Source organism: Enhydra lutris, unplaced genomic scaffold (genome assembly GCF_002288905.1).
Source record: "Enhydra lutris kenyoni isolate GAN:26980312 unplaced genomic scaffold, ASM228890v2 scaffoldscaffold5, whole genome shotgun sequence".
Taxonomy (NCBI): domain Eukaryota; kingdom Metazoa; phylum Chordata; class Mammalia; order Carnivora; family Mustelidae; genus Enhydra; species Enhydra lutris.
The window spans coordinates 5,764,919-5,790,896 of NW_019154089.1; the positions used below are offsets into that span (position 1 = coordinate 5,764,919).

General features: G+C 40.2%; 1 protein-coding gene across 2 annotated transcripts in view; it reads left to right on the forward strand.

The window, feature by feature from the left end:
- The first annotated feature begins 8,529 nt into the window (after positions 1-8,529).
- The window catches only part of LOC111141093 (secretion associated Ras related GTPase 1B), a 28,381-nt gene continuing 10,932 nt past the window's right edge, over positions 8,530-25,978 (forward strand). Inside the window, exons 1-2 of one of the 2 annotated variants that reach the window (XM_022493424.1) lie at positions 8,530-8,639; positions 21,574-21,649. In XM_022493424.1, coding sequence (XP_022349132.1) covers positions 21,592-21,649 — 58 coding nt within the window. In that variant the 5' untranslated portion in view covers positions 8,530-8,639; positions 21,574-21,591. Of the gene's footprint in view, positions 8,640-21,510; positions 21,650-25,978 lie in introns of those variants that run through there. The other variant, XM_022493425.1, reaches the window with a different exon arrangement.

Genomic DNA, 25,978 nt, shown 5'->3' on the forward strand with positions numbered 1-25,978 from the left:
CTCTTCTTTAATCTACAGATTCGTTCTGTTGATTAAAGTGTCCTACCAAGGGCGCCTGGGTGGCTCAGTTGGTTGAGAGTGTGCCTTCAGCTCAGGTCATGATCCCAGGGTCCTGGTATGGAGTCCTGCATTGGGTTCCTTGCTCAGGGGGGAGTCTGCTTCTCCCTCTTCCTCTGCCCTTCCTCCCTACTTGGGTTCTCTCCAATATATAAATAAACCTTAAAAAAAAAAAAAAAAAAGGCACGCCAAGGATTTTGTAAATGCCTACTATGAAATACTGTATTTATATTGTATAATGTTATGGTATATAATCATTAGAGCAAGAGTTAAACCATTGTGTCAGACCTGAAAAGCAAACAGTAAGAATTCAAATAATTAAGGGTTAAATTTTATCCTAATCCTGTTTTTATCATTTGCCTCAGAACCTCACTAAAAATGTATTTGCCTTGTGTGGAGTTAAACAATTAAACTCCTTTGCACAAGCTACAAGTATGAAGGTTTCTTTAGAATGAAGATGATACTTTTAGTCAAACTGTTTCCCTACAACAAAATCCCAAATCATATATCCCAAGATCACTCAAAAATATGAGCAACACAAACCTCTCAATGTTTTAAAAAGAAAACAGATCTCAGAGAGACTGTACCTTCCTGAGGTCAGAGAGAAAGTCACCGTCATTCTTCACAGGGACAAATGCTTAGACCTGGTCTCAAACTTGCAGTAGTTTAATTTTTTTTCTTTTTTAATGCAACTCCTTAATTGGTTTATTGACTTTGGCACCAGAGTTTCATTTGGTTAAATCAAGCTTTCTTTAGACTTTATTCTGTTTAAGCAATATCTGTGTGCTCAGAGGGAAAAAAAAAACACCTAAAAGATTAGACATTTTGAAACATAAATCATGGTTGATTAAACAAACCAATGGCTGGCTAAACAAACCAACCACGGTTGGTTAAAAAAAAACCATAATATGCAAGTAAATACTTCTTTTTCTAAAATTTGTCCCCCTTCCTCGTGTTGTTTTTATTCCCGCAAAAAACTATGGCTAAGTGATAGTTTTAAAATACTTAGGAGATGCTGGGGGGAGTGGGGGTAGGACTAGAGTGGTTGGGTTATGGACATTGGGGAGGATATGGGCTACAGTGAGTGCTGTGAAATATGTAATGCCTGATGATTCACAGACCTATACCCCTGGGGTAAATAATACATTATATGTTAATAAAAATAATTTTAATAAAAAACAAAAAGCTAAATTTACAATAAAAAAAATACTGAGGAGAAAAGAAGCATTTGTCATCTGCCCACTCTCAGGAACAATAGAAAGTTAAGTTTAAGGAATTGAGGTGAGACAACATAGTTAAAAAGGTAATTTTCTTTCTTTTTTAAAAATATTTTATTTATTTATTTGACAGAGAGAGACACAGCGAGAGAGGGAACACAAGCAGGGGGAATGGGAGAGGGAGAAGCAGGCCTCCCCCGGAGCAGGGAGCCTGATATGGGGCTCAATGTGGGGCTCAATCTCAGGACTCCAGGATCACTATCAGAGCCAAAAGCGGACGCCTAATGACTGAGCCACCCAGGCTCCCCAACAGTAATTTTCTTTTTAAATGTCATCCATACATTGTCAAACCCTTCTCTGACTTCTTAAAGTGTGACTATATAAATACCAAGGAAAAATTATTAGTGCTATTACGAGTTGTTAAGGGTATTGATTTTTTTTAGTTAACTATGTGAATCTATCCTCCAGTACCATACATTTTTCTAAACTGATGTCAGTAATATATTCTACCTTTTTATCCTTGTTTTCCAGAACAAGAGGACCTTATGCCATAGATACACCCTTCATATGTATATGTATCTGATTTTCCGCGCATTATTTTCAAAGCCTTCAACCCTACTAAAGATGATAAACAAACAAAAAAATAGGTGATACTTCAGAGTCTCAGCAGGAGACAGCACTATACAAAGAATATTCCATTAAAGGTGATTATTTATTTTATTTTTTTTTAAGATTTTATTTATTTATTTGACAGACAGAGATCTCAAGTAGGCAGAGAGGCAGGCAGAGAGAGAGAGAGGAGGAAGCAGGCTCCCCACTGAGCAGAGAGCCCAAAGCGGGGCTCGATCCCAGGACCCTGGAACCATGACCTGAGCCAAAGGCAGAGGCTTTAACCCACTGAGCCACCCAGGCACCCCGGTGATTATTTATTTTAGACCAAAGAGGTAGACAAGCATTCCTAATAACATTTGCTGACAGGGGCGCCTGGGTGGCTCAGTGGGTTAAAGCCTCTGTCATGATCTCAGGGTCCTGGGATCGAGCCCCGCATCGGGCTCTCTGCTTGCAGGGGAGCCTGCTTCCCCATCTCTCTCTGCCTGCTTCTCTGCCTACTTGTGGTCTCTGTCAAATAAATAAATAAAATCTTTTTAAAAAGTAAATAAAAATTCGCTGACATACAGAAGTGAACCAGGCTCATACAGGAGGGCCCCTTTGCCTGCCTGTTCCTCACTGTTGAATTGTCAGCTGATAAATGGAAACAATTCTGTTTACTTTTCAGAATAGGAGAGTTTATTTAGGTCCTTTAATTATTTAAATATGTGTCCTATTTCAAACAAACAGACAAACAAACAAAAAAAAGGTTTCAGTCACAAACAACAGGTTCTGAAATTCTTGTGACTCCATTTTAAGAACAGTTCCCTTGGCCTCATTTGCCTCTGTCAGGACATCTGTTTGTATCTAAAGTCAGTAGCTCAGAAGCTACACCGCAAGAGCACTCATCTCACACCAAGCCAGTAAATCCCATTGTTCTCTTTGAAAACTTTTCATCTTTATGTAGTTTCTTGCCATTCTCACCACCCACTGGTTAATTTTCATCATTTTGCACTGGAGCTCCAGGGATAGCCTTTCTGGTTTGCCTCTCTCCAATCCATCTTACATGTTTAACTGAGTTCCTAAATACTGATTCTGTCTTTATTCTGTCTTTTCCTTTACCCCAACACCTATAATTGCTCCCCTTGCCTGTTCCATCACGTTTCTCTGCATGGCTTTTCTCATCTTGCACAGAGTAAAACCCAAATCCCTACTCAACCTTCTAAGTCCCACATGGCCTGGCCCTGATACCTCTCTGTCTTCATCTTCCACACTCTCTCACTCACTCCACTGTACACATACTTGCTGTTTCTCTACCTACCCAACCACAAGCCTGCCTTTTACACTTCCTTTTTTTTCTTTTCTTTTCTTTTTTTTTATTTGACAGAGAGAGAGATCACAAGTAGGCAGAGAGGCAGGCAGAGAGAGAGGGAGGAAGCAGGCTCCCTGCTGAGCAGAGAGCCTGATGCGGGGCTCAGTCCCAGGACCCTGAGATCATGACCTGAGCCGAAGGCAGAGGCTTTAACCCACTTAGCCACCCAGGCGCCCCTACACTTAACTTCTTAACCCTCGATGCTCTTCTGCAAGATACACCTGTGGCTCAATCTCTCACCACTTCAGGCTTTATTCACGATAACTTATTGTTTACCCCTTCTCTGAATACCCCTACAATAGCATACCTTCCCTGCTCATTCTAACCCTCTTATCTTGCTTATTGTGGTTTTTTTTCATAACACTTCTCATTGTTAAATGCTTGAGGCCATGTTTACCTTTCTTCGTGGAATAAAATTCTATACATATCCTCCCCATTCTAAGGTAATTTTTTTTTATTTCATATGTGTCTTGTTTTTAGATCCTCAGAGAGTAGAAACCAAGGATGTGTCCTTTTCACATCTATATTCTCGGCAATTGGCTTAGGGCCTCACCTTTAACAGGTGTTCACTAAATGTTTTCAAGTGAATGAATTTAAAGTGTCATCTTTTCCCATCTTCTGACTATTTTGCCCCTCAACAATTCACTACTACAAGTTTATATTTCAAGTATAGTCTAAACCACATTACTAGTACTTATTTCTAAATTATGTTGTCTTTCATTCTTTCAGGTTCTTTTTTTAAAAGATTTTTTGTTGGGGCTCCTGGGTGGCTCAGTGGGTTAAAGCCTCTGCCTTTGGCTCACGTCATGGTCCCGGGGTCCTGGGATCGAGCCCCGCATCGGGCTCTCTGCTCAGCAGAGAGCCTGCTTCCTTCTCTCTCTCTGTCTGCCTCTCTGCCTACTTGTGATCTCTGTCTGTCAAATAAATAAATAAAAATCTTTAAAAAAAAAGATTTTTTTGTTTATTTTATTTAAAGTTTTATATATTTATTTGACAGAGAGAGAGATCACAAATAGGCAGAGCAGCTGCTCTACTCAAATTATATTTATATATTATAGATATATATAGAGATATATCTATATAGATCTCTATATATATCTATATATATCTCTATAATATATATATATATATCTATATATTATAGAGCTCAAGAGGCTCTATAATATGGGAGCCTAGGTCCCTGATAGTCCAGCCCAAATCTACCCAGTCAAATCATAATACCTGCCTGGTGCTTTTTCCATCTCTCCCCCTTTTTGTATGTTATTTTCTCTTATATCATCCCTTCTGGATATTAATCCCCATTTTACCTACACGGGAACTCTAAGTGGCTAGTTTTGTTAGAAGCATAGTCTGTGGCTAGAAGTTGTGCTCTTATCTTTTATATTCTATTAAAAATGTATCCATTAAAATTCAGAATTTAGAATCATTAATTACATGGTAAAGTGTCTATAATAAATGTTTTGAATTTTAAATATTTTATAAAACCGTGTATAGTATGATTATAATCTAATAAGAGTGATTTAATCTGTGAGGTGAGACTGGGGGTGATTTTTGTTTCCATGAGGTATTTTTCTGGATTTTCTAAACTTTTTCTTTTTCTTTTTTTTTTTTTTTTTGACAGAGAGATAGAGGGCAGATGTAGGCAGAGCAGCAGATAGAGGAAGAGGAAAAGGTAGATTCTCCACTGAGCAGGGCGCCCGACCCGGGGCTTAATCCCAGGACCCTGGGTTCATGACCTGAGCCAAAGACAGCCTCTTAACTGACTGAGCCACCGAGGCACCCCAAACTTTTTATAATTAATATGTATTACTTTTATAACAACAATCACCAAAAAGAATGGGGGGAAATATGTTATGTAGCCTTTAAGACTGTCTCAAACACTGGCATCACTGGCTTCTTCACTCCCTCATCACCATCACCATTTTCTACATTATCCTCTCTCCCCCCATCTTTTTGGAAAGTCAGGTGTGACTTAACACATTTTCCTGCCAAACTGGGAGGTCCTTGAGTAAAGACACTTGTCTTGTCTATTGTCACAACTCTCCATTCCTAGCCATTTTACAATTTATTGCTGAAGCCAGGAGTTTAGATTTTTTAAGGCTGAATAAAATGCCAGAAATATCAGGAAAGAAAGGCTATCAAGGTAAGAGCTATAATTTTGAGGAGTCCAGTAAACTAGTCCTTTAACTACTTAGAAGCATTTGTTAAACCTGTTAACCTTAAGCGGTGCCTGGGTGGTTCAGTGGATTGAGCATCAGACTCTTGATTTCTGCTCAGGTCCGATTTCAGGGTCATGGGATTGAGCTCCATGTTGGGGGTGTCATCCTGAGCATGGAGCCTGCTTGGAATTCTCTCTCTCCTTCTCCCTTTGCCCGTCCCCAGCTTACGTGCTCTCTTTGTCTCTCTACAACTGAAATAAAACAAAACAAAAACAAAAATCTGTTAATCTTAAAAATTAAACTGTCAGTTATCTTATTGGGAACAAAAGGTTTATTCTGAAATAGCAGAGAATTGCATTTCCAGACACACAGGCTAGGGCTTTGCAAGTCTAGAGAACATGGGAGAGGACTACTCTTTACAGAGGAATGGCTAAGTTGAGAGGCCTTTGTTACAAACAAAACACCTCTCAGAATAAACTGGGAGCTCTAAGTGTAGTTGCTTTTCATTGGCTCAGTTGTGACAGTCTCTCATTGGCTGGGCTGTTGCTGGATAAAGAAATTCTTTCCTCCTGCTACAGAGCTAAATACAGTCTTTTTCACATGGGGAATGCAATGGAGGGGTCTGCAATGGAGGAAGAGTGGTAGGGTATAAGAGCTTCTATTTCTGGTTCCTGACTCCAGTGTGTGTGTGCGTGTGTGTGTGCAATACACACACACATATATATATATAAATAATTTTAAGATTGATTAAAATTTATTTTTTAAAGATTTTTAAGATTAAGATTATTTTTTAAGATTTTATTAAGATTTATTTATTTAATATGTGTGTGTGTGTTTTAGGATTTATTTTTATTTTTTTAAAGAGATTTTATTCATTTATTTGACAGACAGAGATCACAAGTAGGCGGAGAATCAGGCAGAGAGAGAGGAGGAAGCAGGCTCCCTGCTGAGCAGAGAGCCTGATGTGGGGCTCAGTCCCAGGACCCTGGGATCATGACCTGAGCTGAAGGCAGAGGCTTTAATCCACTGAGCCACCCAGGCGCCCCGAGGATTTATTTATTTAAGTGATTTCTATACCCAACATTGGGCTCCAACTCATGATCTCAAGACAGAGGCCCATCTTCCACTGACTGAGCCAGCCAGGCACCCCTCCTGACTCCATTTTAAATGAGATTTCCTTTTATTAATTTTAAAGAAATCAAACAGGATTCAAGAGTAGGTAAGTGGAAAGGAGAGTAGAGGGGAACCCAGACTGGAAAAACAAGTTCCTCTAACTCAGATCAATGGACTTTAGGGAAATTCTTCAATCCCTTGAGGACAAAAATGTACCTAGGAGGGATGCCTGGGTGGCTCAGCCAGTTAAGCGACTGCCTTCTGCACAGGTCATGATCCCAGGGTCCTGGGATTGAGCCCTGCATTGGGACACCCTGTTTGTGTTCTCTTGCTCTCTGTCAAATAAATAAAATCTTTTTTTTAATTTTTTAAAAAGATTTTATTTATTTATTTGACAGAAAAAGAGAGATCACAAGTAGGCAGAGAGGGCGAAGCAGGCTCCCCGCTGAGCAGAGAGCCCGATGTGGGCCTCCATCCCAGGACCCTGAGATCATGACCGGAGCCCCAGGCAGAGGCTTAACCCAATGAGCCACCCAGGCACCCATAAAACCCTTTTTAAAAAGTACGTAGGAGTCCTTCATTTATGAATGGATCACTTGCTCATATGTATTGAGCACCTATTATATGCCAAGCACTGAAAACAGGTTCAAGAGAGGAAAAGGTAGATATGGTTCCTGACCTTAGGAAGCTTACTGAATGTCTATTGTGAGAGACTCTACACAATCACGTATTTACTTGGACAATTATAAGGTAACTTGAATGGTAATAGGCTAATTATACAGTTGCTGGGGAAACCAATTTTGGGAGGGAGTTTTGTTTTATTTTTTGTTTTGATTTTTAAGATTTTATTTGATTAGGAGCTCCTGGGTGGTTCAGTTGTTAACTGTCTGCCTTCCACTGGGGTCATGATCCTAGGGTCCTAGGATTGAGCCCCCCACATCATACTCCCTGCTCATGGGGAAAGTTGTTTTCCCTCTCCCACTCTCCCTGCTCATATTCCTGCTCTTGCGGTTTCTTTCTCTATCAAATACATAAATCACACCAAAAATTATTTATTTATTTATATATTTATTTGAGAGAGAGGGAGACCTGGGGGTGGGCAGGAGGAGTAGAGGGGTAAAGGGAGGGAGAGAATCTCAAGCAGACTCCCCAGTAAGCACGGAACCATATGTGGGGCTGGATCTCAAACCCTGAGATTATGACCTGAGCTGAAATCAAGGGTGAGAAGCTTAATCGAAAGAGCCACTCAAGCACCCCTGGGAGGGAGATTTTGATGAGAGGTCTCTGTGCTGAGACCTGAAGAGTATAGATGACATAGGGAGGTAGAGAGGAGAGGTTTAGAAAATTTGTTCTAGCAGAAGAAATGGCAAATGTGAAGGGAAGACACATGGGCTAAGGCATTTTCTGAGGCTGCAACAGAAAGGGAGAGATCCAGCAGAGGAAGTCATAGAATTTTCTTCTATTGAATAACCCATTCTTTAACCCCAAACAGCTCCTTCTTCTGTCCCTATGGCCTTGAAACCAGGCTTGCAAGCAATCTTGACAGCCTCACACTTCCATTCAAGGCACTCAAATATTCTTATTTAAACACATTTAAGGAAGATACCGTTAATCCACCAGTAAAGAACAGCAGAGTCAGGACAGTCTTGTTTAAAGTTCACAACCTGGCATCCAACACATTATCTGGCACATAATTACGTTTTGTAAAATTACTTGTGAATTCAAGATACGGTGTCCTTTAAAAAATGTATTTTTAAAAAATGTATTTTTAAAAACGGATGGAATGTATAATTTTCCCGAGCTACAGACTCGCGTTTGCTTCTCTGCCTAGGCCCTCGGACCTCTGAAGCCCTTTCTGACCCGCATGGGGAGGCGAGGTTGGCTCTAGCCCTCAGGCGCGCTCAGCCTAGGTGTTGGCGGCGGAACCGCAAGGAGACGGAACTTTGGGCTCGTGGAACGCTGGCCCTGCGGACCATCGGGAGGGAAGCACCCCCCCCCCCCCCCCCCCGCGCAACCCCGGCCCGGAAGGAGCTGACGGGAGCTGGGACCTCGGCAGCCATCGCGCTTTGCAGTTCGAACTAGAAGGTTGTGGGGCGCACTCCAGGTGGGGAATTGCGATCTCTCCATTCGCAGGTGAGTGGCGGTCTCTTCCCCCGGTAGAACCGGCAGGCGGCAGCTGTGGATCGCAGGGAAAGTGCACTTTTCGGGCCTGAGCCCACCGGGTCCCCCGGTTGTGGCCAAGAGAGAAAGGGGTCCCTGTTTTCCTCTCCGGAGTCAGGCAGCACTAAGGGGAACGGGTTCTTTTCCTGCTCTGCGGTGGTCGCTGTTAGAGTCCTCTGGATAGTGCACCTGCTGCTGTCAAACGGTGTCATTTGAGGAAAGAACGAGCTGACTGTAAGGCGCAGATAAACCCTTCCTTCCCCTCAGCCTCAGTTTCCTCACCTGATGAGGTGAAGGCGGCCGGGATCACTGACAGCTCCGGACCCTGTGACGCGGTGTTTTCAGTTCTCCCAGTTAGTGTGCTGGCAAAGTGAGCTTCTTTACTAGTAGAAGTTAACGTTTGGCCATAGCTCAAGTCCCAGGTGAGTGGGAGAAAAGATAAACTGGTTGGGGGAAAACTAATGATTTATAAATTGTTCCCAGATTTTTGAACAGCATAGAGATTTGTTTTGACAACAGCTGAAACTCTGACCTCACTGGCCCAAAAGCCAAACTCATTAGGTACTTAAGGTATTTGGTACACTTGGGCAAAACGAGGTGAGGGAATCCTTTTAACTTGAAAAATTAAAAGTAGTATTATTTGCATATTTATCTGTCAAGCTCAGTATTACCACGGGTCTTACTCTGAAGAATATCCTAGGTTCAGTGTTAAAATACCAGTTTAGAGGATGAAAGAAGGGGCGACTGGGTGGTTCATTCCGTTAAGCGTCTGCTCCTGATCTCAAGGTCCTGGGATCAAGTAGGGCGTGGGCTCCTTGCTCAGCGGGGAGTCTGCTTCTCCCTCCGCTTCTCCCCCTGGCTTGGGCGCACCCTCTCTCTTTCTACCTCAATAAAATAAAATCTTTAAAAAAAAAAAGTATGAAAGAAAAGGAAACATTTATTGTCTCCTATGTGTGAGGTGCTAGCCATTCACACAATTCATTAAGGACGGTAATGATATCATCTCCATTTTACAGATGAGGAATAAGGGAAAATTAATAATTTGTCAATAATTGTGGTGCTGACATAGTAAAGCAATGTATATCTAATACTTTTTTTTTAAGATTTTATTTATATATTTGACAGACAGAGATCACAAGTAGGCAGAGAGGCAGGCAGAGAGAGAGGAGGAAGCAGGCTCCCTGCTGAGCAGAGAGCGCGACGTGGGGCTCGATCTCAGGACCCTAAGATCATAACCCGAGCCGAAGGCAGAGGCTTTAACCCACTGAGCCACCCAGGCGCCCCTCTAATACTGTTTTGAGGATTTACATTCATTACCAAGATATTTGGAACTTAACCAATCTTATAGTTCAGTGGCATTTTCTTTTTTTTCTTTCCTTTTTTCTTTTTCTTTTTCTTTTTTTTAAATTTATTTGACACACAGAGATCACAAGTAGGCAGAGAGGCAGGCAGAGAGAGAGAGAGAGAGAGAGGGAAGTAGGCTCCCTGCTAAGCAGAGAACCTAATTCGGGGCTCGATCCCAGGACCCTGAGATCATGACCTGAGCCGAAGGCAGAGGCTTAACCCACTGAGCCAGCCAGGCGCCCCAGAAAAGGAATGTTTTGACTTTATTTTAGAAATGTTAGAGAAGCATTGTTAATAATTACAAAGATAAGCAGTTGAAAAAAGTACATTTTAACCACCCTTTCCTTGCACTTCCAGCAGGAACTGAGACAAAAGATTAGGCTGTCAGGAATGAAAATCACTGGCACACTGAAGTTTATAAGTCAGAATTCTATAGTAATGATGATTTCTCCACCCTCTTTGAGTGTACTTGGCTGATACTCATTTAAATGATTTCTCTGCAAAACATTACTAAGCTAAAACCTTTAAAATTACATGTTTGAAATATTTCTTTTGTAAGTGATAAACCACTGAATTCTCCAGAAATCAATATGCACTGCATGTTACTCACTAGAATTTAAATAAAAATTTGAGGAAAAAGAAAAAGAAAATTTTCTTTTTTATAGCTTTTGAACAATTTCAATTAAGCGTATTTTAAGGGGGCGCCTGGCTGGCTCAGTCGGTGGGGCATGCTACTCTTGATCTTGGGGTCATGAGTTCAAGCCCCATGTTGGGCCTGGAGGTTTTTTGTTGTTGTTGTTGTTTTAAAGATTTTATTTATTTATTTGACAGACAGAGATCTCAAGTAGGCAGAGAGGCAGGCGGAGAGAGAGAGGAGGAAGCAGGCTCCTTGCTGAGGAGAGAGCCCGACGCGGGGCTCGATCCCAGGACCCTGGGATCATGACCTGAGCTGAAGGCAGAGGCCTTAATCCACTGAGCCACCCAGGTGCCCCTGAAGGCAGAGGCTTTAACCCACTGAGCCACCCAGGCGCCCTTGGCCTAGAGGTTTTTAAAAAAAGTATTTTAAGGTTTGAATTTGTCACTGCTTATATTGATTTTCATTTTCTTAATTCAGTATAGGCAAGTGCAGTACTCAAGATTCACAACTTTTCATAACAAAGCATTTTTCCCCCTTCTCTCACTCTTAAAAAAAATCCTATTTATATTTGTCACAGATTTAACCTTCCAGTTGAGTGTCACTTTTCCCCAAAGGAGACTTAAGTTTGTATTTTTTGTTGATTACATGAATGCAAAGGTCTAATTCCATTACTATGATTGCTATGCATTCAGTCATAAAATGTTTTCCTGAGTTTTGTATTTGCATCACTGTTTCAAAACTTTAAAGGCTATAGAAAGAAAAATCTTAAGAATTTTAGGGGAGAATATTTATAAGGGCAGCACTGTCTCGAAACATTTAACATTATTACTTTTCATCCTTGGTAATGCACAGGGCCTTACTGAAATTCTATAAAACATGGTCAAGCAGAGTTTGGACTCATATTTCTAGTCCTATTTGAATTTGAAAGAGAAGTGTGCATAATTTCTGAATTAGCTTACAGGTAGTTTACTGATCTTATGGAATTTATGCACATTTTCATCATAAACCCGATGAAGTTGGATAGAAAATTATGATTAATCTTTTCTAGTAAATATCTTCACCTAGAGTTGAAGGAAATTACTCTAGTACCTTCTCTGGTGACTGTGACAATGTTGTTAATATTTAAAGTTAAGTTATTCATGAAAAGTATCATTAAAAACTTCTTCAGGGGCGCCTGGGTGGCTCAGTGGGTTAAAGCCTCTGCCTTCTGCTCGGGTCATGATCCCAGGGTCCTGGGATCGAGCCCCACATCGGGCTCTCTGCTCAGCGGGGAGCCTGCTTCCCTTCCTCTCTCTGCCTGCCTCTCTGCCTGCCTGTGATCTCTGTCTGTCAAATAAATAAATAAAATCTTAAAAAAAAAAAAAAAACTTCTTCATATCGGGGCACCTGGGGGGCTCAGTCGGGTAAACATCTGACTCTTGATTTCTGCTCAGGTGATGATCTCAGGGTTGTGAGAGGGAGCCCTGAGTCAGGCTTAGCTCTGGGCATGGAGCCTGCTTAAGATTCTACCCCCCCTTCCTCCTCCCACCTTTTTTCTCTCTAAAAAATTTTTTTCATTTTAAAATACTGAAGTTTTTCCATATTCTTGTTAATGTTGAAGTTAACTTGAAAATTGGCATTTAGAGTTTATGCTTTTGAGGAGGCACCTGGTTCAGTTTATAGAGTGTACAACTTTTTATCTTAGGGTTATGAGTTCACACTCCATGCTGGGTGTAGAGATTACTTAAAAAAAATCGTTAAAAAATTTGTTTTGAATTTTAGTTGATTTAGTCAGAATGAGTTAATGCCACTTTACATTGTGTAGTATTCATAATGTTTTTCAGGTACATTATCATAATTAATTATTCTTAAAACTCTGTGAGGCAGATAATATTCCTATTATAGGTAAGAAAAAACTGGAGCTCAGAAAGATTGCCTTTCCCAGAAAAAAATAATAGTATTTCAAAAGATGCATATTAAATCCAGATTTTTAAAATTCTAGGATAGGAACTCACTTGCACCATAGCTTTACCATCCTTTGCTTCCCAAAATTAATAATGTATTGTTTCTGTAATGTTACTCTGGTGTTATATTTGCCTTTTTAGATCATTGGCGCTTTTATTTTTATTTCTGTTTTTTAAAATTATTTTTATTGACATATAATGTATTATTTGCCCTGGGGTACAGGTCTGTGAATCATCAGTCTTACACATTTCACAGAACTCACCATAGCACATACCCCCCCAGTGTCCATAACCCAGCCACCCTATCCCTTCCCCCTACTCCCCCAGCAACCCTCAGTCTTTATTTTTTAATAATAGCTTTATTGATAGTTCACATACCATAAAATTTATCCTCTTAAAGTATACAATTAAAAAAAAAAGTATGCAATTCAGTGTTTTTAGTATATTCACAGTGTTATGCAACCATCACCACTATCTATTCCAGAACATTTTCATCACCCAAAAAGAAATCCACTACCTATTAGCAGTCACTCCCTGTTTCCCCTTACCTCCCTTGTCTGACAACCACTAACTTAGTCTGAGAACTTACATGTTCAGGACATTTCATGTAAGTGGAATCATTCATTTAAGTTTAATGGGAGAAGGCTTTAAGCAATTATTTGTAATTTGAGAGCTTCTGCTCGATTCTACTCTTAAGTGCTGATTTTCGTGTTACTGGAGTAGATCACTTTTCTAATCTGTATAGGCACTTTCCTGTTTGTTGTTCATGCAATAAATAAATCTGCTGACGTGTATATGTTTCCTTATTCTTGACCTTTGCTCTTCACATATCTGATAGTGTATTCATGGTGTTGTGTAACCTCTTCTCAGGGCTCAGGTATCTGTGGCTAAGTAACTTTATTCTTAGTTGGGCATTTTTATTTCTACTTTGAAATGACTAATGCTTGCTACCTTGTTTTAAGGTCCTTAGAAACCACAACTTTATAGAAATATTAGTATCTCATTATCTTCTAAAGCAGAGTTTCTCCATATGTGTTAATAAATTATGTCTCTACGGGCAAATTTTACAACAGCAAATTTGGACCATCTTTATGCAAAGTCATTTTTCTTTCAAGGCTTACCCTATTCCACTCTCTGTCAGTCTCATAGCTTTCACCTACTAACAGTCATCTTCAGTGAGGAATTCCTTTTTTAGTAAATTCTGCTCTCAACATGGGGTTCAAACTTAGGACCCCGAGATCAAGAGTCACATGCTACACTGACTGAACCAGCCAGGTGCTCTTTCAAGGACTTTGTCACTTGATTCACAATCTTGCTCTCTCTAGCTCTCCGTTCTTCCAGGTGATTTTGCTGTCAGTGTGCACAGTATACCATGTGTCCTGGCTTCCCCTTTCTTTCACTCCAGTTTTCTTCATCTGTCTGTGCCAGAGCCAGGCCTTGGAACTTGCCACCACCCAGACCTGATGCTCTTGAATTTCTGAACGCGGCATTCTCCTCCAGTTTGCTGACACAGTTCTGCACCATCTTTCACTTTTCTCGCCCTTTTTACTATGACTATCTCTACAGTTGCTTTTTGATCAGATTTTCCCCCCTGTTCTCTTAGTTCTCTTCTGTGAGAAGCCTGCCTTTGCTCCCAAGTTTATCCCTATATGCTAGCTGCCTTTATACCTTTACTCACACAGCCTGAACTTTTGATCCTACCACTTCAGCCTCTCACTAGTACTCTCAAATTCCTGTTCCCCTTGTCTTTTTTCAGGTCCTAATCCCTGTTCACTCCATGTTCTGTAAAGCTGATCCTCGCTGGGAGGTGAGGGCAGCAGGGGAGGTTGGAAATCCATGCAGATGGGCAGAGCTGTGAATGTTTTTCAGCCCCAATCAAGCACTTGTCTCTTTTTAGCAGTCCTTTAACTTGATCTTTTCCCCATAGTAGCTATTCGAATCTTCACTCTGCTCCTCAGAAAAGTCTCTGTACTCGTTCTTCACTTTTGTTGTTGGATTCCTGCAACCTCCTCTGTACGTTCCTGGCTCTCCTTCCTTCTACTCTTAGAGCAGACGTGCTCTCAGCCCTGGCTTTTCTTGAGACTTTGCCCTTTTGCTTAATTCCTTCCTTCCCTTTCTCTCACATCTTTAACCTCTCCCTTTCTGCTAGCTCCTTATCAACATACTTAACCCTTCTTTAAGAAGAAAATCCCACTCTGTCATTCATTTCAAACTCTTCGAAAGAGGAATCTTTCCTTACTGCTTCTAACTATTGACCTTCTGTCCTACTCTCTCCATAATAACAGCAGCCAGGTATTAAGTACTTATTTTGTGCGTTTTATCTTACTTGATCTTCACAACACCCTGCAAGAGTTTGCAAAAGAAACTGTAGCTTGTTCTAAGGTCACACAGTTAATTACTTCTGGAGACCTGGCTCTGCTGTGCTTTAAGTACTGGCCTTGGGTCTCCAGGACTTCTGCTCTGCTGTGGGCTGCTTATGCTCTCAGCGGTTGTCACCTTGTCACGAAGAAAGCTGTGACATCTCTGCAGTGGTACTTCGTGGGGCTAACTTCTTTCCGCTTTTGCCACCATCTCTTCTTGGTTTTTTGTTTTTGTTTTTTTTAAGATTTTATTTATCTGAGAGAGTGAATGAAAGAGAACACAAGCAGATAGAAGGGCAGAGAGAGGGAGAAGCTGACTCCCCTCTGAGCAGGGAGCCTGACTCCGGGCTCAATCCCAGGACCCCACAATCATGACCTGAGCTGAAGGCAGATGCTTAACTGACTGAGCCACCCAGGCGCCCCTCTTCTAGTTCTATCCTTGCAGGGTTCTTTTGGTTCTTCCACTCCTCTGTCCCTTAAGACCATCTCAAGTGAAAAGTCATTTCTTCCATAGCATTTGGCTGGTGCTTGAGGCAGGAGGCCTTTAGGCAGAATAGGTGGGAGAAATTCATTTGTTGGTTGGGAAGGAGAATGGGTAGAGGTTTTAAGGTGATAAAGTATAGGTCACCAGCAGTGAATGGCAAGTGGTTCACTTTGACCCAGGGAAAGCTACAAATAGAGAAGATTTAAGCTTGTAAAGGTGACCAAAAGATAGTGGAAGTTCTGAATTACAGGATGAGGAGTTTGAATCATTTCTTAGCCCACAGACCTCCAGTGGCTCTCTATCCAAAGGTATAGGGTGGCCATATAATTTCATATCTAATCAGGATGTTTCTGAGAGTGAAAGGAAGCACTATTAATAATTGTACTGGAGCACCTGGGTGGCTCAGTGGGTTAAGCCTCTGCCTTTGGCTCAGGTCATGATCTCAGGGTCCTGGGATCGAGCCCCGCATCGGGCTCTCTGCTCTGCAGGGAGACTGCTTCCCCCTTTCCCTCTGCCTGCCTCTCTGCCTACTTGTGATCTCTCTGTCTCTCTGTCAAATAAATAAATAAAATATTTAAAAAAAATAATTGTACTGAGCTAACTTTGCGGAGACTGTCCCCAGCAAGCTGGGAGTTATAGTCACCCTGATCATGCAACAAGTCAAGTCTAAGATGACATTTTGATGAAGCCATTCTGGAGGGTGTGTACAAACTGGTACAAACAGAATTTGAGGTTAAGATGATAGTTTGGGAATGTGATTTAAGGTTCTTCACTTACTGGTGCCTGTATGAATCAAATAAGCTTGAGACTACAAAAACTGATAGAGCTGGGATATAACTAACTGGATGTGGGATGTGAGGGAGGAGGAATTACACATCAGAGTTATAAGCTGGAGTGATTTAAAAAAATGGTACATAACCATTTTTAAAAAATTAAGCCTTGGGGTGCCTGGGTGGCTTAGTCTTTAAGAAGATGTCTGCCTTCGGCTCAGGTCATGATCCCAGGGTCCTAGGATCCAACCCCGAATTGGGCTCCCTACTCAGCAGGAAGCCTGCTTCACCCTCTCCCACTCCCCCTGCTTGTATTCCCTCTCTTGCTCTCTCTATCTCTCTCTGTCAAATAAATAAAAATCTTAAATATATATATATATATATATATATATTTAATCTAGGCCTTGGAATGCCTGGGTAGCTCAGTCGGTTAAGCCTCAGCCTTCAGCTCAGGTCATGATCTCAGGGTCCTGGCATTGAGTCCCACATCGGGCTCCCTGCTCAGCAGGTAATCTGCTTCTCCCTCCCCCTCTCCCTCAGCCGGCCACTTCCCCTGCTAGTTCTCTCTTTCTCTCTCTCTCTCTCTCTCTGTCAGATAAATAAGATTTTTTTTTTTGACAGACAGATCACAAGTAGGCAGAGAGGCAGGCGGGGGCGGGGGGGAAGCAGGCTCCCCGCAGAGCAGAGAGCCGGATGCGGGGCTCGATCCCAGGACCCTAGGATCACGACCCGAGCCAAAGGCAGAAGCTTTAACCCACTGAGCCACCCAGGCGCCCCTCTGTGTCAAATAAATAAATAAAAATCTTAAAAAAAAAAAGAAAAGAAAATCTAAACCTTTAAAACTGTCATAAAGCCACTGCAATGTAAGAGAAAGGGAATGGACCTGGAAATCAGAAAGACCCATGTTTGGAACTTGAATGTGACAATCCCTAATACTTGAAATTTAGTTATTGTAACTTCAGTTTCTTCTTCTGTAAAATGGAACAGTAATGTATTTACTTTGGGGCCCAGTCAGTAGAGCATGTGACTCTTCATCTTGGGGTCCTGAGTTAAAGCCCCACATTGGGCATGGAGCCTACTTAAAAATAAAAATAATATAATATTTACTTTGAAAGGTTGTTGGGGTATTTAGTGGTGACATCCACAAAGTGCCTGGTCCTGTGTCCACATGGTAGGAGAAATAGAACAGCTAACGATGAATGCTTCTTCCATGCCAGCTGCTAAGTGCTTTGTGTGTAGTAATGGATTTAATCTTCACAGCCATCTCAGGTAGCTATTACTGTCCCCAGTTTACAGGTAAGGAAATTGAAATAACTTGTCTAAGGTTAGTGGTAAAGTCCTGGCTCTGTAGCTCTTGTTTTTTTTGTTTTGTTTTTTTAAAGATTTTATTTATTTTATTTGACAGACAGAGATCACAAGTAGGCAGAGAGGCAGGCAGAGAGAGAGAAGGAAGCAGGCTCCCCACTGAGCAGAGAGCCCAATGTGGGGCTCGATCCCAGGACCCTGGGATCATGACCTGAGCCGAAGGCAGAGGCTTTAACCCACTGAGCCAGGTGCCCCTGTAGCTCTTGTTTTTAACCTTTCAGCAAATCATAATGCTTACAGGGGTAGCTGCTACTTCTTGTGAGCTTTGCTTTGTTAAATTGAAAGACTGATTCAATATTGTTTCTTAGGTCCAAATGTTTCAAGTAGGAAGCATGAGACCAAACACCTAAATTTAGTCTCAGATATCTTTGTTCCTCATTCTGACTTATGCCTCACTTGTGACCATCTGTTGACTAACGCTGTTTGCAGCCCCCTAACCTGTCCCATCACAGTACCTGAGTTTTTGCTGTCCTCACTTCGTTTCACACCTCTGCACATAGTATAACAACCAATAACCACTTAGCAAACTCTTATTTAATCTTCAAGATTCAGGCTGAACATCATCCAAGAAACCTTTCCTTAGCTACAACTTGCTGCCTTTGTAGAACTGGGGAAATAGGACTGTGGATGTAGAGACAAGGAGGACTGGTTTTCTCTTTTTTCTATACAGAACATAAAGTCATTTGTGAGCATACCATACCCCTTCTTACTGCATTACTTCTTTTATTCTGATTTTCCACTGTTCGGATTATTAATCCATTTATAGCTTAAGATTTTTAGTATGGTCAGTTTTTTTTTCTTTGTGTTTGTATAAATTTTGAAATTCTATAGGGTAAGTTGTTACCATCCTAGATAATATCCTATTCAGTTTTAACATTTTTTAATTGAATTATATTTGTGTAGCTAACTTACCTCTCTAGACTATAACCTTTTCAAGAGAAAGAGTCATGTTTATTATCATATTTGTATCCTGTATGGTGTCTAGCTCAGTATCTTGGACATAATATGAATTTGGTAATCATTAGAATTAAATAAAATGTCTTAATATACCACTGCTTAATTTGATTCCCTGCAGTAAAAATTATGATTCTATTTGAAAAATAAACATCTTACCTAAAAATCTTCAGGAAAGGTAAGTCCCTTATATATATTTTCTGTGACTACAAGTTTCAAATTTCTACGTGACCTAGAAGAATAATAAAGAATGAGATATAATTTTCAACTTGAGTAAAATAAGAATTTCTAAGGTACTGGATTTTTTTTTTTTTTAAGATTTATTTATTTAGAGAGAGAGAGCAAGCGAGCGGTGGTGAGGGTCAGAAGGAGAGAGTTTTTGGGATTTAAGATTTTATTTATTATGTCAGAGAGAGAGAGCGCATGTGTGCACAAGCAGGGGGCTCAGCAGGCAGAGGGAGAAACAGGCTCCCTGCTGAGCAAGGAGCCAGATATGGGACCCGATCCCAGGATGCTGAGATCGTGACCTGAGCCAAAGGCAGGTGCTTAACCAACTCAACCACCCGTGCATCCCTGGATTTTTGTATATATTTGTGGCTCTTCTAGTTCTCATTCTTGTGCTACCGACACATGAAACTTCATAATTTGTGAGTCACTCTCAGTCAGGAATGGACTGATTGCAAGAACAAAATTTTGCTCTTGCGAGTTAAAGTAAGGCGATGAAAGAGGGGAGAGGCTATTGCCTGGATCCAGGGAATATCCTAGTAAATACTGCTAGGACTCCTAAACTGGAGGTAGGTGTCTCTTTTGTCTCTCACTTTCAATGCAATGTAATCTCCTAACACCTTATCATCTAGCAATCCTTGAGTTCGGTGGGCCTGCCTGGATCAAGGTTGGCAACCCACTGACGGAAATGGTTAAAGAAAGCAGTGTTGTGGAACACCTGGGTGGCTCAGTAGTTAAGCATCTGCCAACAGCTCAGGTCAGCTCAGGTCATGATCGCAGGGTCCTGGGATCAAGTCCTGCATGGGGCTCCCTGCTCAGCGGGAAGCCTGCTTCTCTCTCTCCCACTCCCCCTGCTTGTGTTCCCTCTCATGCTGTGCTTCTGTCATATAAATAAATAAAATCTTAAGAAAAAGAAGTGTTGTGTGTCACACTTGTCTAAAGAATGTCAAAGATAGCAGAACTTTTCGCATTGGTAGGACTTGGCCCAAATTTGGGCCTTAGTTTTGTTTAGCTCTAGAAAATGAACTTTGGGGGCGCCTGGGTGGCTCAGTGGGTTAAAGCCTCTGCCTTCGGCTCAGGTCATGGTGTCAGGGTCCTGGGATTGAGCCCCGCATCCGGCTCTCTGCTTAGTGGGGAACCTTCTAACCCGTCTCTCTCTGCCTGCCTCTCTGCCTACTTGTGATCTCTCTCTGTCAAATAAATAAATAAAATCTTTTAAAAAAAGATAAAAAAAAAAAAGAAAATGAACTTTGTTGTCTGAAAATGTATTTTTGTGTATGTGATCTTTCATTTCTCCAGGATTTTTTCCCTTTTCTTTCCATATTAGCTTTATTAGTTATCAGGCCATGTCAAGTTAATGCTAAACAAAACTATGCTCTGCATTTTCTACTGTGATTTAAGAAAATGTTTTTTTAATATTTAGTAATATGATTAAAATTTGAAAAATGCAGAAAGATGATAGACCCCCAAATTTGCCACCTATTACCATCTGCTATAAAAGACCAAAAGTAACAGAAAGTGGGTTTTTACTCCACTTAGGTATAATCAGACTTGGAAAACTTACTTAATTATCATAAATTTCCTTGTTTCATCTCTTTCTCTTTGCTCTTCCTTCCCCCACTCTAAGGTTTTGGTACGTATTTCATAGACCATATATACTTCATTTAAATTACTGTTGAATATAGATTATTTCCAAAAATTTTCTTACATAATGCTTTGATGCACATCTTTTATACATAAAGATTGTCTGTATTTAGGACAATTTCTAAAAGTAGAATTCTTGGGGAGATTTCTGGGGGGTCGGTTGATTAAGCATCCCACTCTTCATCTCAAACTCAGGTCTTGATCTCAGGGTTGTGAGATAAAGCCTATCTTTTATATAAATAAGTAAATAAATAAATAAACAAATAAGAATTCTTGGGTCAAGCAGTATAACATCTATTACTGCTGAATTAGTTGTTAAAAAGATTTGTACCAATTTATACTGCCACTAACTGCCTCTCTTACTACATTTTTTCCAGTTCTGGCTGTTACACTTCATTTTCGTGTTTGCCACTCTGATTGGCAAGTAATGGTCTCTAGTTGTTGTTGTTGTTGTTGTTTCTTATTTTTAGTCACTTTCTTTTGGTGGGTTTTTTAAAAATGGAAAGAGCTTTTACTTTTTCTTTCTTTCTTTTTTTAAGATTTTTTGTATTCGTCAGAGAGAGAGAGAGAGAGGGAGAACAAGCAGGGGGAGAAGCAGGCTCTCTGAGGAGCAAGGAGCTCGGTGAGGGACTCCATCCCAGGACCCTGGGATCGTGATGCAAACCAAAGGCAGACACTTAATGACATCCACCCCCCCCAACCCCCTTTTTTTTTTTTTTTTTTTAAAGTAAGCTCTACAGCCCGCGTGGGGCTTGAACTCAGGATCCTGAGATTAAGAGTCAAATGTTCTACCAATTAAGCCAGGCAGGCACCCCACTAGTTTGTATTTTAATGGCCTTTTTTTTTTTTTAAATGCATCAGTATATATCAGATTAGACCACCCTGGATACAGGCACCTAGGTGGCTCAGTGGGTTGAGCCTCTGCCTTTGGCTCAGGTCATGATCTCAGCATCCTGGGATTGAGCCCGGCATCAGGCTCTCTGCTCTGCTTACTTGTGATTTCTCTCTCTCTCTCTCTCTCTGTCAAATAAATAAAATCTTAAAAAAAAAAAAAAAAAAGACCACCCTGGATACGAGTGGCTGACTCCTTAATAGTAAGGTTCTTGTAGGATTATTTACTCAGAGTTCATGTTTAATGTTGTTAAATGGTGACTACTGAATTCAAACACTTTCTTTTCCAGACCCAGTAAGATTTCAATATGTCCTTCATATTTGACTGGATTTACAGTGGTTTCAGCAGTGTGCTACAGTTTTTAGGTATGTTGGCTCTTTGTTCTTTATTGTTATCCCATTTAATCCTACTTAAATAAAAGTGCTTATTTGTCTAGAGCCTCTTTATACTATAACCCAGTAGTTGTGAATGTGAGCTTAGAAATCATACAAATGTAGTTACTCATTGTGTCACTTGTAAATTATGTAGTCTTGGGCAAATTACTTTTTCCACCTTAACCTTAGTTTCCTTATCTGTAAAATAAAAATAATTCCTACCCCTTAAGGTTATTGATAGGAATATTATTTACAGGAGTAGCTACCTTTGATTAGCCACTTTATCCAAGTGCTTTAGATACTTTATCTCATTTAATACTCACAGGAATTCTCTGCTTTATTTTTGTTACTATAAAATGCACGTTCCATAAAGTACCTTGTATATCATAACTGGCAGCATATAATCTGCTAAATAAGACTTGTATACCCAGCAAATCTGACTAGTGATTTTCCTCTCTTCTAGATTTTAAAGAGGAAAAATTTTAGCATCTCATTCTCTTATTTACACTCTCAACTTCTCACATTTTCCAGTGAAACAAGCTTTTGATTAACTTTTATGTTCTGATGTATACAATTTTATTATTGTAGTAATTAATGAAGATATTTCTGGTCTTTTATTTTCAAATCATGCCCTAAGTTTAGTCTCCATGTAATCATCATCTTGAACTGGAACAAAGAGACGCATTTCATGTAATTACAGAGTTGTCAACATAATTCCTCACTGGCCACAACCATACTTATGAATTATCATCTTCTATATAAATGGCTCTTTTTCCATAAACATAATTTTAACAAAGGAAATAAATTTTGTTTGAAAAATACACATTTTGTTTGATTACTATGTATTAAAAGGACAAAAATGTAAGATCAAATTTTGTCAGTCTATTTTTATTTCTTATTTAGACCTCAATGTTTGCACATTTTTTAAAATCAAGGTTTGGGGTTTTTTTTTTTCCTTTTTAAAATAAAATTCCTCACATTTTTATAATGTCACTCTACTACAGGTCAAATATCCGATCTCTCTACATTACCTCCTCAAGAGCTCTTAAATATTTTTATCAGATTGAAATATTTTTTTACATATTTGCAACAGCTGGGTCAGAAATAAACATTTTAAACTTCATTATACTGGGATAACCCAGGTTGTAACAGGTTGGTATCTATATCTCAGTTTATAGAAAAATTAATGTCTGCTGAACTATGTTGAAAAAGCAAAATAAATTGCCTCATACGCAGGAGCAAGAGGTTAATAGGGCTAACAGTGGGAGGCAGTATAGAGAAATGAAATGAACCAAAGCTTTGGCATCAGGTGTGATTTCAAATCTTACATCTAACTTCAGCATTTGAGCAACTTAACTTTAAGCCTTTGTTCCCTTCTGTAAAAAAGAGGATAATAGTATTTACTTAAAAGAGTTATTTTGAGGATTACATAATGTGTAACAGCTTGCTTAATAGTGCCTGTCACAAGATAAGGATTTAGTCCAACCCACTTTAAAGATTAAAGTTGAAATGTTGTAGGTGTTCCCTTTTGGAATCTTACCCAGTGCGCTTCTACTACTTAAAAAGATGGTAAGATTGATTGTGATTGCACTGGTTAGAAACAATCTGTTTAGAAACATTTTAAGAAATAGAAATGTCAGGGTGCCTAGGTGGTTCAGTTTGTTAAGTGTCTGCCTTTGGCTCAGGTCATGATCCCAGGTCCTAGGATGGTGTCCCACATCAGGCTCCTTGCTCAGTGGGGAGTCTGCTTCTCCCTCTCCCTCTCCCCCTCCCTCTGCTTTTGCTCTCTCTAATAAATAAATAAAATCTTAAAAAAAAAAAAAAAGAAATACAAATGTATAAAAAAGTATTAGTCACAATTCATGATTAAATAAGAAATGTAGTATCCCAGCTCAAGTAAATATGGAAGACAGTCTTCCCCTTAGGATCAGAACTCTTGGTCACTGGGTTATCAAAAGATTAGGACTTAAAAAAAAAAAAAAAAGATTATGACTTTAAACAATTTACTTCTTAAGCTTCAATGTGGATAAAGAATTGGGTATTATTTTGGCATGAACTTATTTATTTATTTATTTTATTTATTTTTTTTTTTTAAAGATTTTATTTATTTATTTGACAGATCACAAGCAGGCAGAGAGGCAGGCAGAGAGAGAGGAGGAAGCAGGCTCCCCTAGAGAGCAGAGAGCCCGATGCGGGGCTCGATCCCAGGACTCTGAGATCATGACCTGAGCCGAAGGCAGCGGCTTAACCCACTGAGCCACCCAGGCGCCCCGGCATGAACTTATTTAAATGGGTAACCTGAATTACAATGCCTTATGTCTTTAAAAGTTCATTTACTGCCTGAATGAATATTTTTGGAATTGCTACTATGTCCCCAGTGCTCATGTAATTCCATGGGTGTGAGACAATTAAACACATGAAACATAAAGTTCAATATTACTACATACCCTATTAGAATGTTCAAAAGTTAGACATTGACAGTAACAGATGCTGACAAGTATGTGGATCAGTAAGAACTTTCATTCACTGCTGGGACTGCAAAATGGTACAGACACTGGGGTGCCTGGGTGGCTCAGTGGGTTAAGCCTCTGCCTTCAGCTCAGGTCATGATCCCAGGGTCCTGGGATCGAGCCCCACATCGGGCTCTCTGTGCCGCAGGGAGCCTGCCTCCACCTCTCTCTCTCTGCCTGCCTCTCTGCCTACTTGTGATCTCTGTCTGTCAAATAAATAAATAAAATCTTTAAAAAAAAAAAAAATGGTACAGACACTTTGGAAGACTGGGTGATTTCTTACAACACTAGACATACTCTTACCATACAGTCTAGCAGTTGTGCTCCTTGGTATTTACCCAGAGGAGTTTAGAGCTTAGATCCACATGTGAACCTGCACACTGATGTTTTATAGCAGCTTCATTTGTAATTGCCAAAACTTGAAGCAACCAAGGTATCCTACAGTAGTTGAACAGAGAACTAAACTGGTTCGTCTAGACAATGGAGTATTATTCAGCACCAAAAAGAAATGAGCTATCAAGTCATGAAAAGACATGGAGGAAGCTGAAATGCATATTACTAAGTAAAAGAAACCAATCTCAAAAGGCTACATACTGTTTGATTTCAACTATATGACATTCTGGCAAGGCAAAAAGGCAGAAATATGGAGACTAAAAAGATGAGTGGTTGCCAGGCAGTGGGGGAAGGGTGGGATGAACGGGCAGAACATACAGGATTTTTAGGGCAGTGAAAATACTTTGTATGATATTATAATGATGGATGTATGTTCTTATATGTCTATCAAAACACAGAATATACAAAATAAGAATGAGCCAAGCCCTAAGGTAACTCTGGGTGATTATGATGTATCAGTATAGGTTCATCATTGGTTAAAAATGTACCATTTTTACGGGGCGCCTGGGTGGCTCAGTGGGTTAAGCCTCTGCCTTCGGCTCAGGTCATGGTCCCAGGGTCCTGGGATCGAGCCCCGCATCGGGCTCTCTGCTCGGCGGGGAGCCTGCTTCCTCCTCTCTCTCTGCCTGCCTCTCTGCCTCCTTGTGATCTCTCTGTCAAGTAAATAAATAAAATCTTTAAAAAAAAAAAAATGTACCATTTTGGTGAGTGATACTGGAAATATCTGTACTGTCCTATCAGTTTTGTTGTAAACCTAAAACTCCTCTGGGAAAAAAAACCTTTAAAAAAAATAATAAAGTTCAATTTTGAATTTCACAGTAAATGCCAATCTCTTATAAATTGGTCAATGCTCTTTTTCCTGTCACTTCTATCAGTATTGGTTGATACATCTAAATTATGTGCTTGGTTTTTTTTGTTATTGCTTTAGTTTTCGGCAGTTCTGTGAATAGTTTAACCATATTCTCAGGGAAATTTGACAGTGACCTAAACTTTTTATTGAAAAAACTCACTATGATTTTTATTGTCATAAGTGCTTAATTTTTTATCCACCATGAAAATTCCTTTAATTTTCCTTTTGGTCCAGCTTCATAAATACATGATGTCAAGTATGTTACGAGTATTTCTCTAATGGAGAACATTGCTATTTATCCCTAACTGGTCAAGGGAATCAGCATTGTGGTATTGAGACAGGTTTAGGTAACACATTCAATGACTGGGACAAAGTTTAGTTTTGAAATGATTTGAGGGGTGCCTGGGAGGCTCAGTCCATTGAGCATCTGCCTTCAGCTCAGGTCATGAGCCTGTGATCACGGTCAGATCCCTGTGCCTACTGCTCCCCCTGCTTGTGCTATCTCTAGCTCTCTCTGTCTCTCTGTCAAATGAATGAATAAAAATCTTAAAAAAAAAAAAAAAAAGA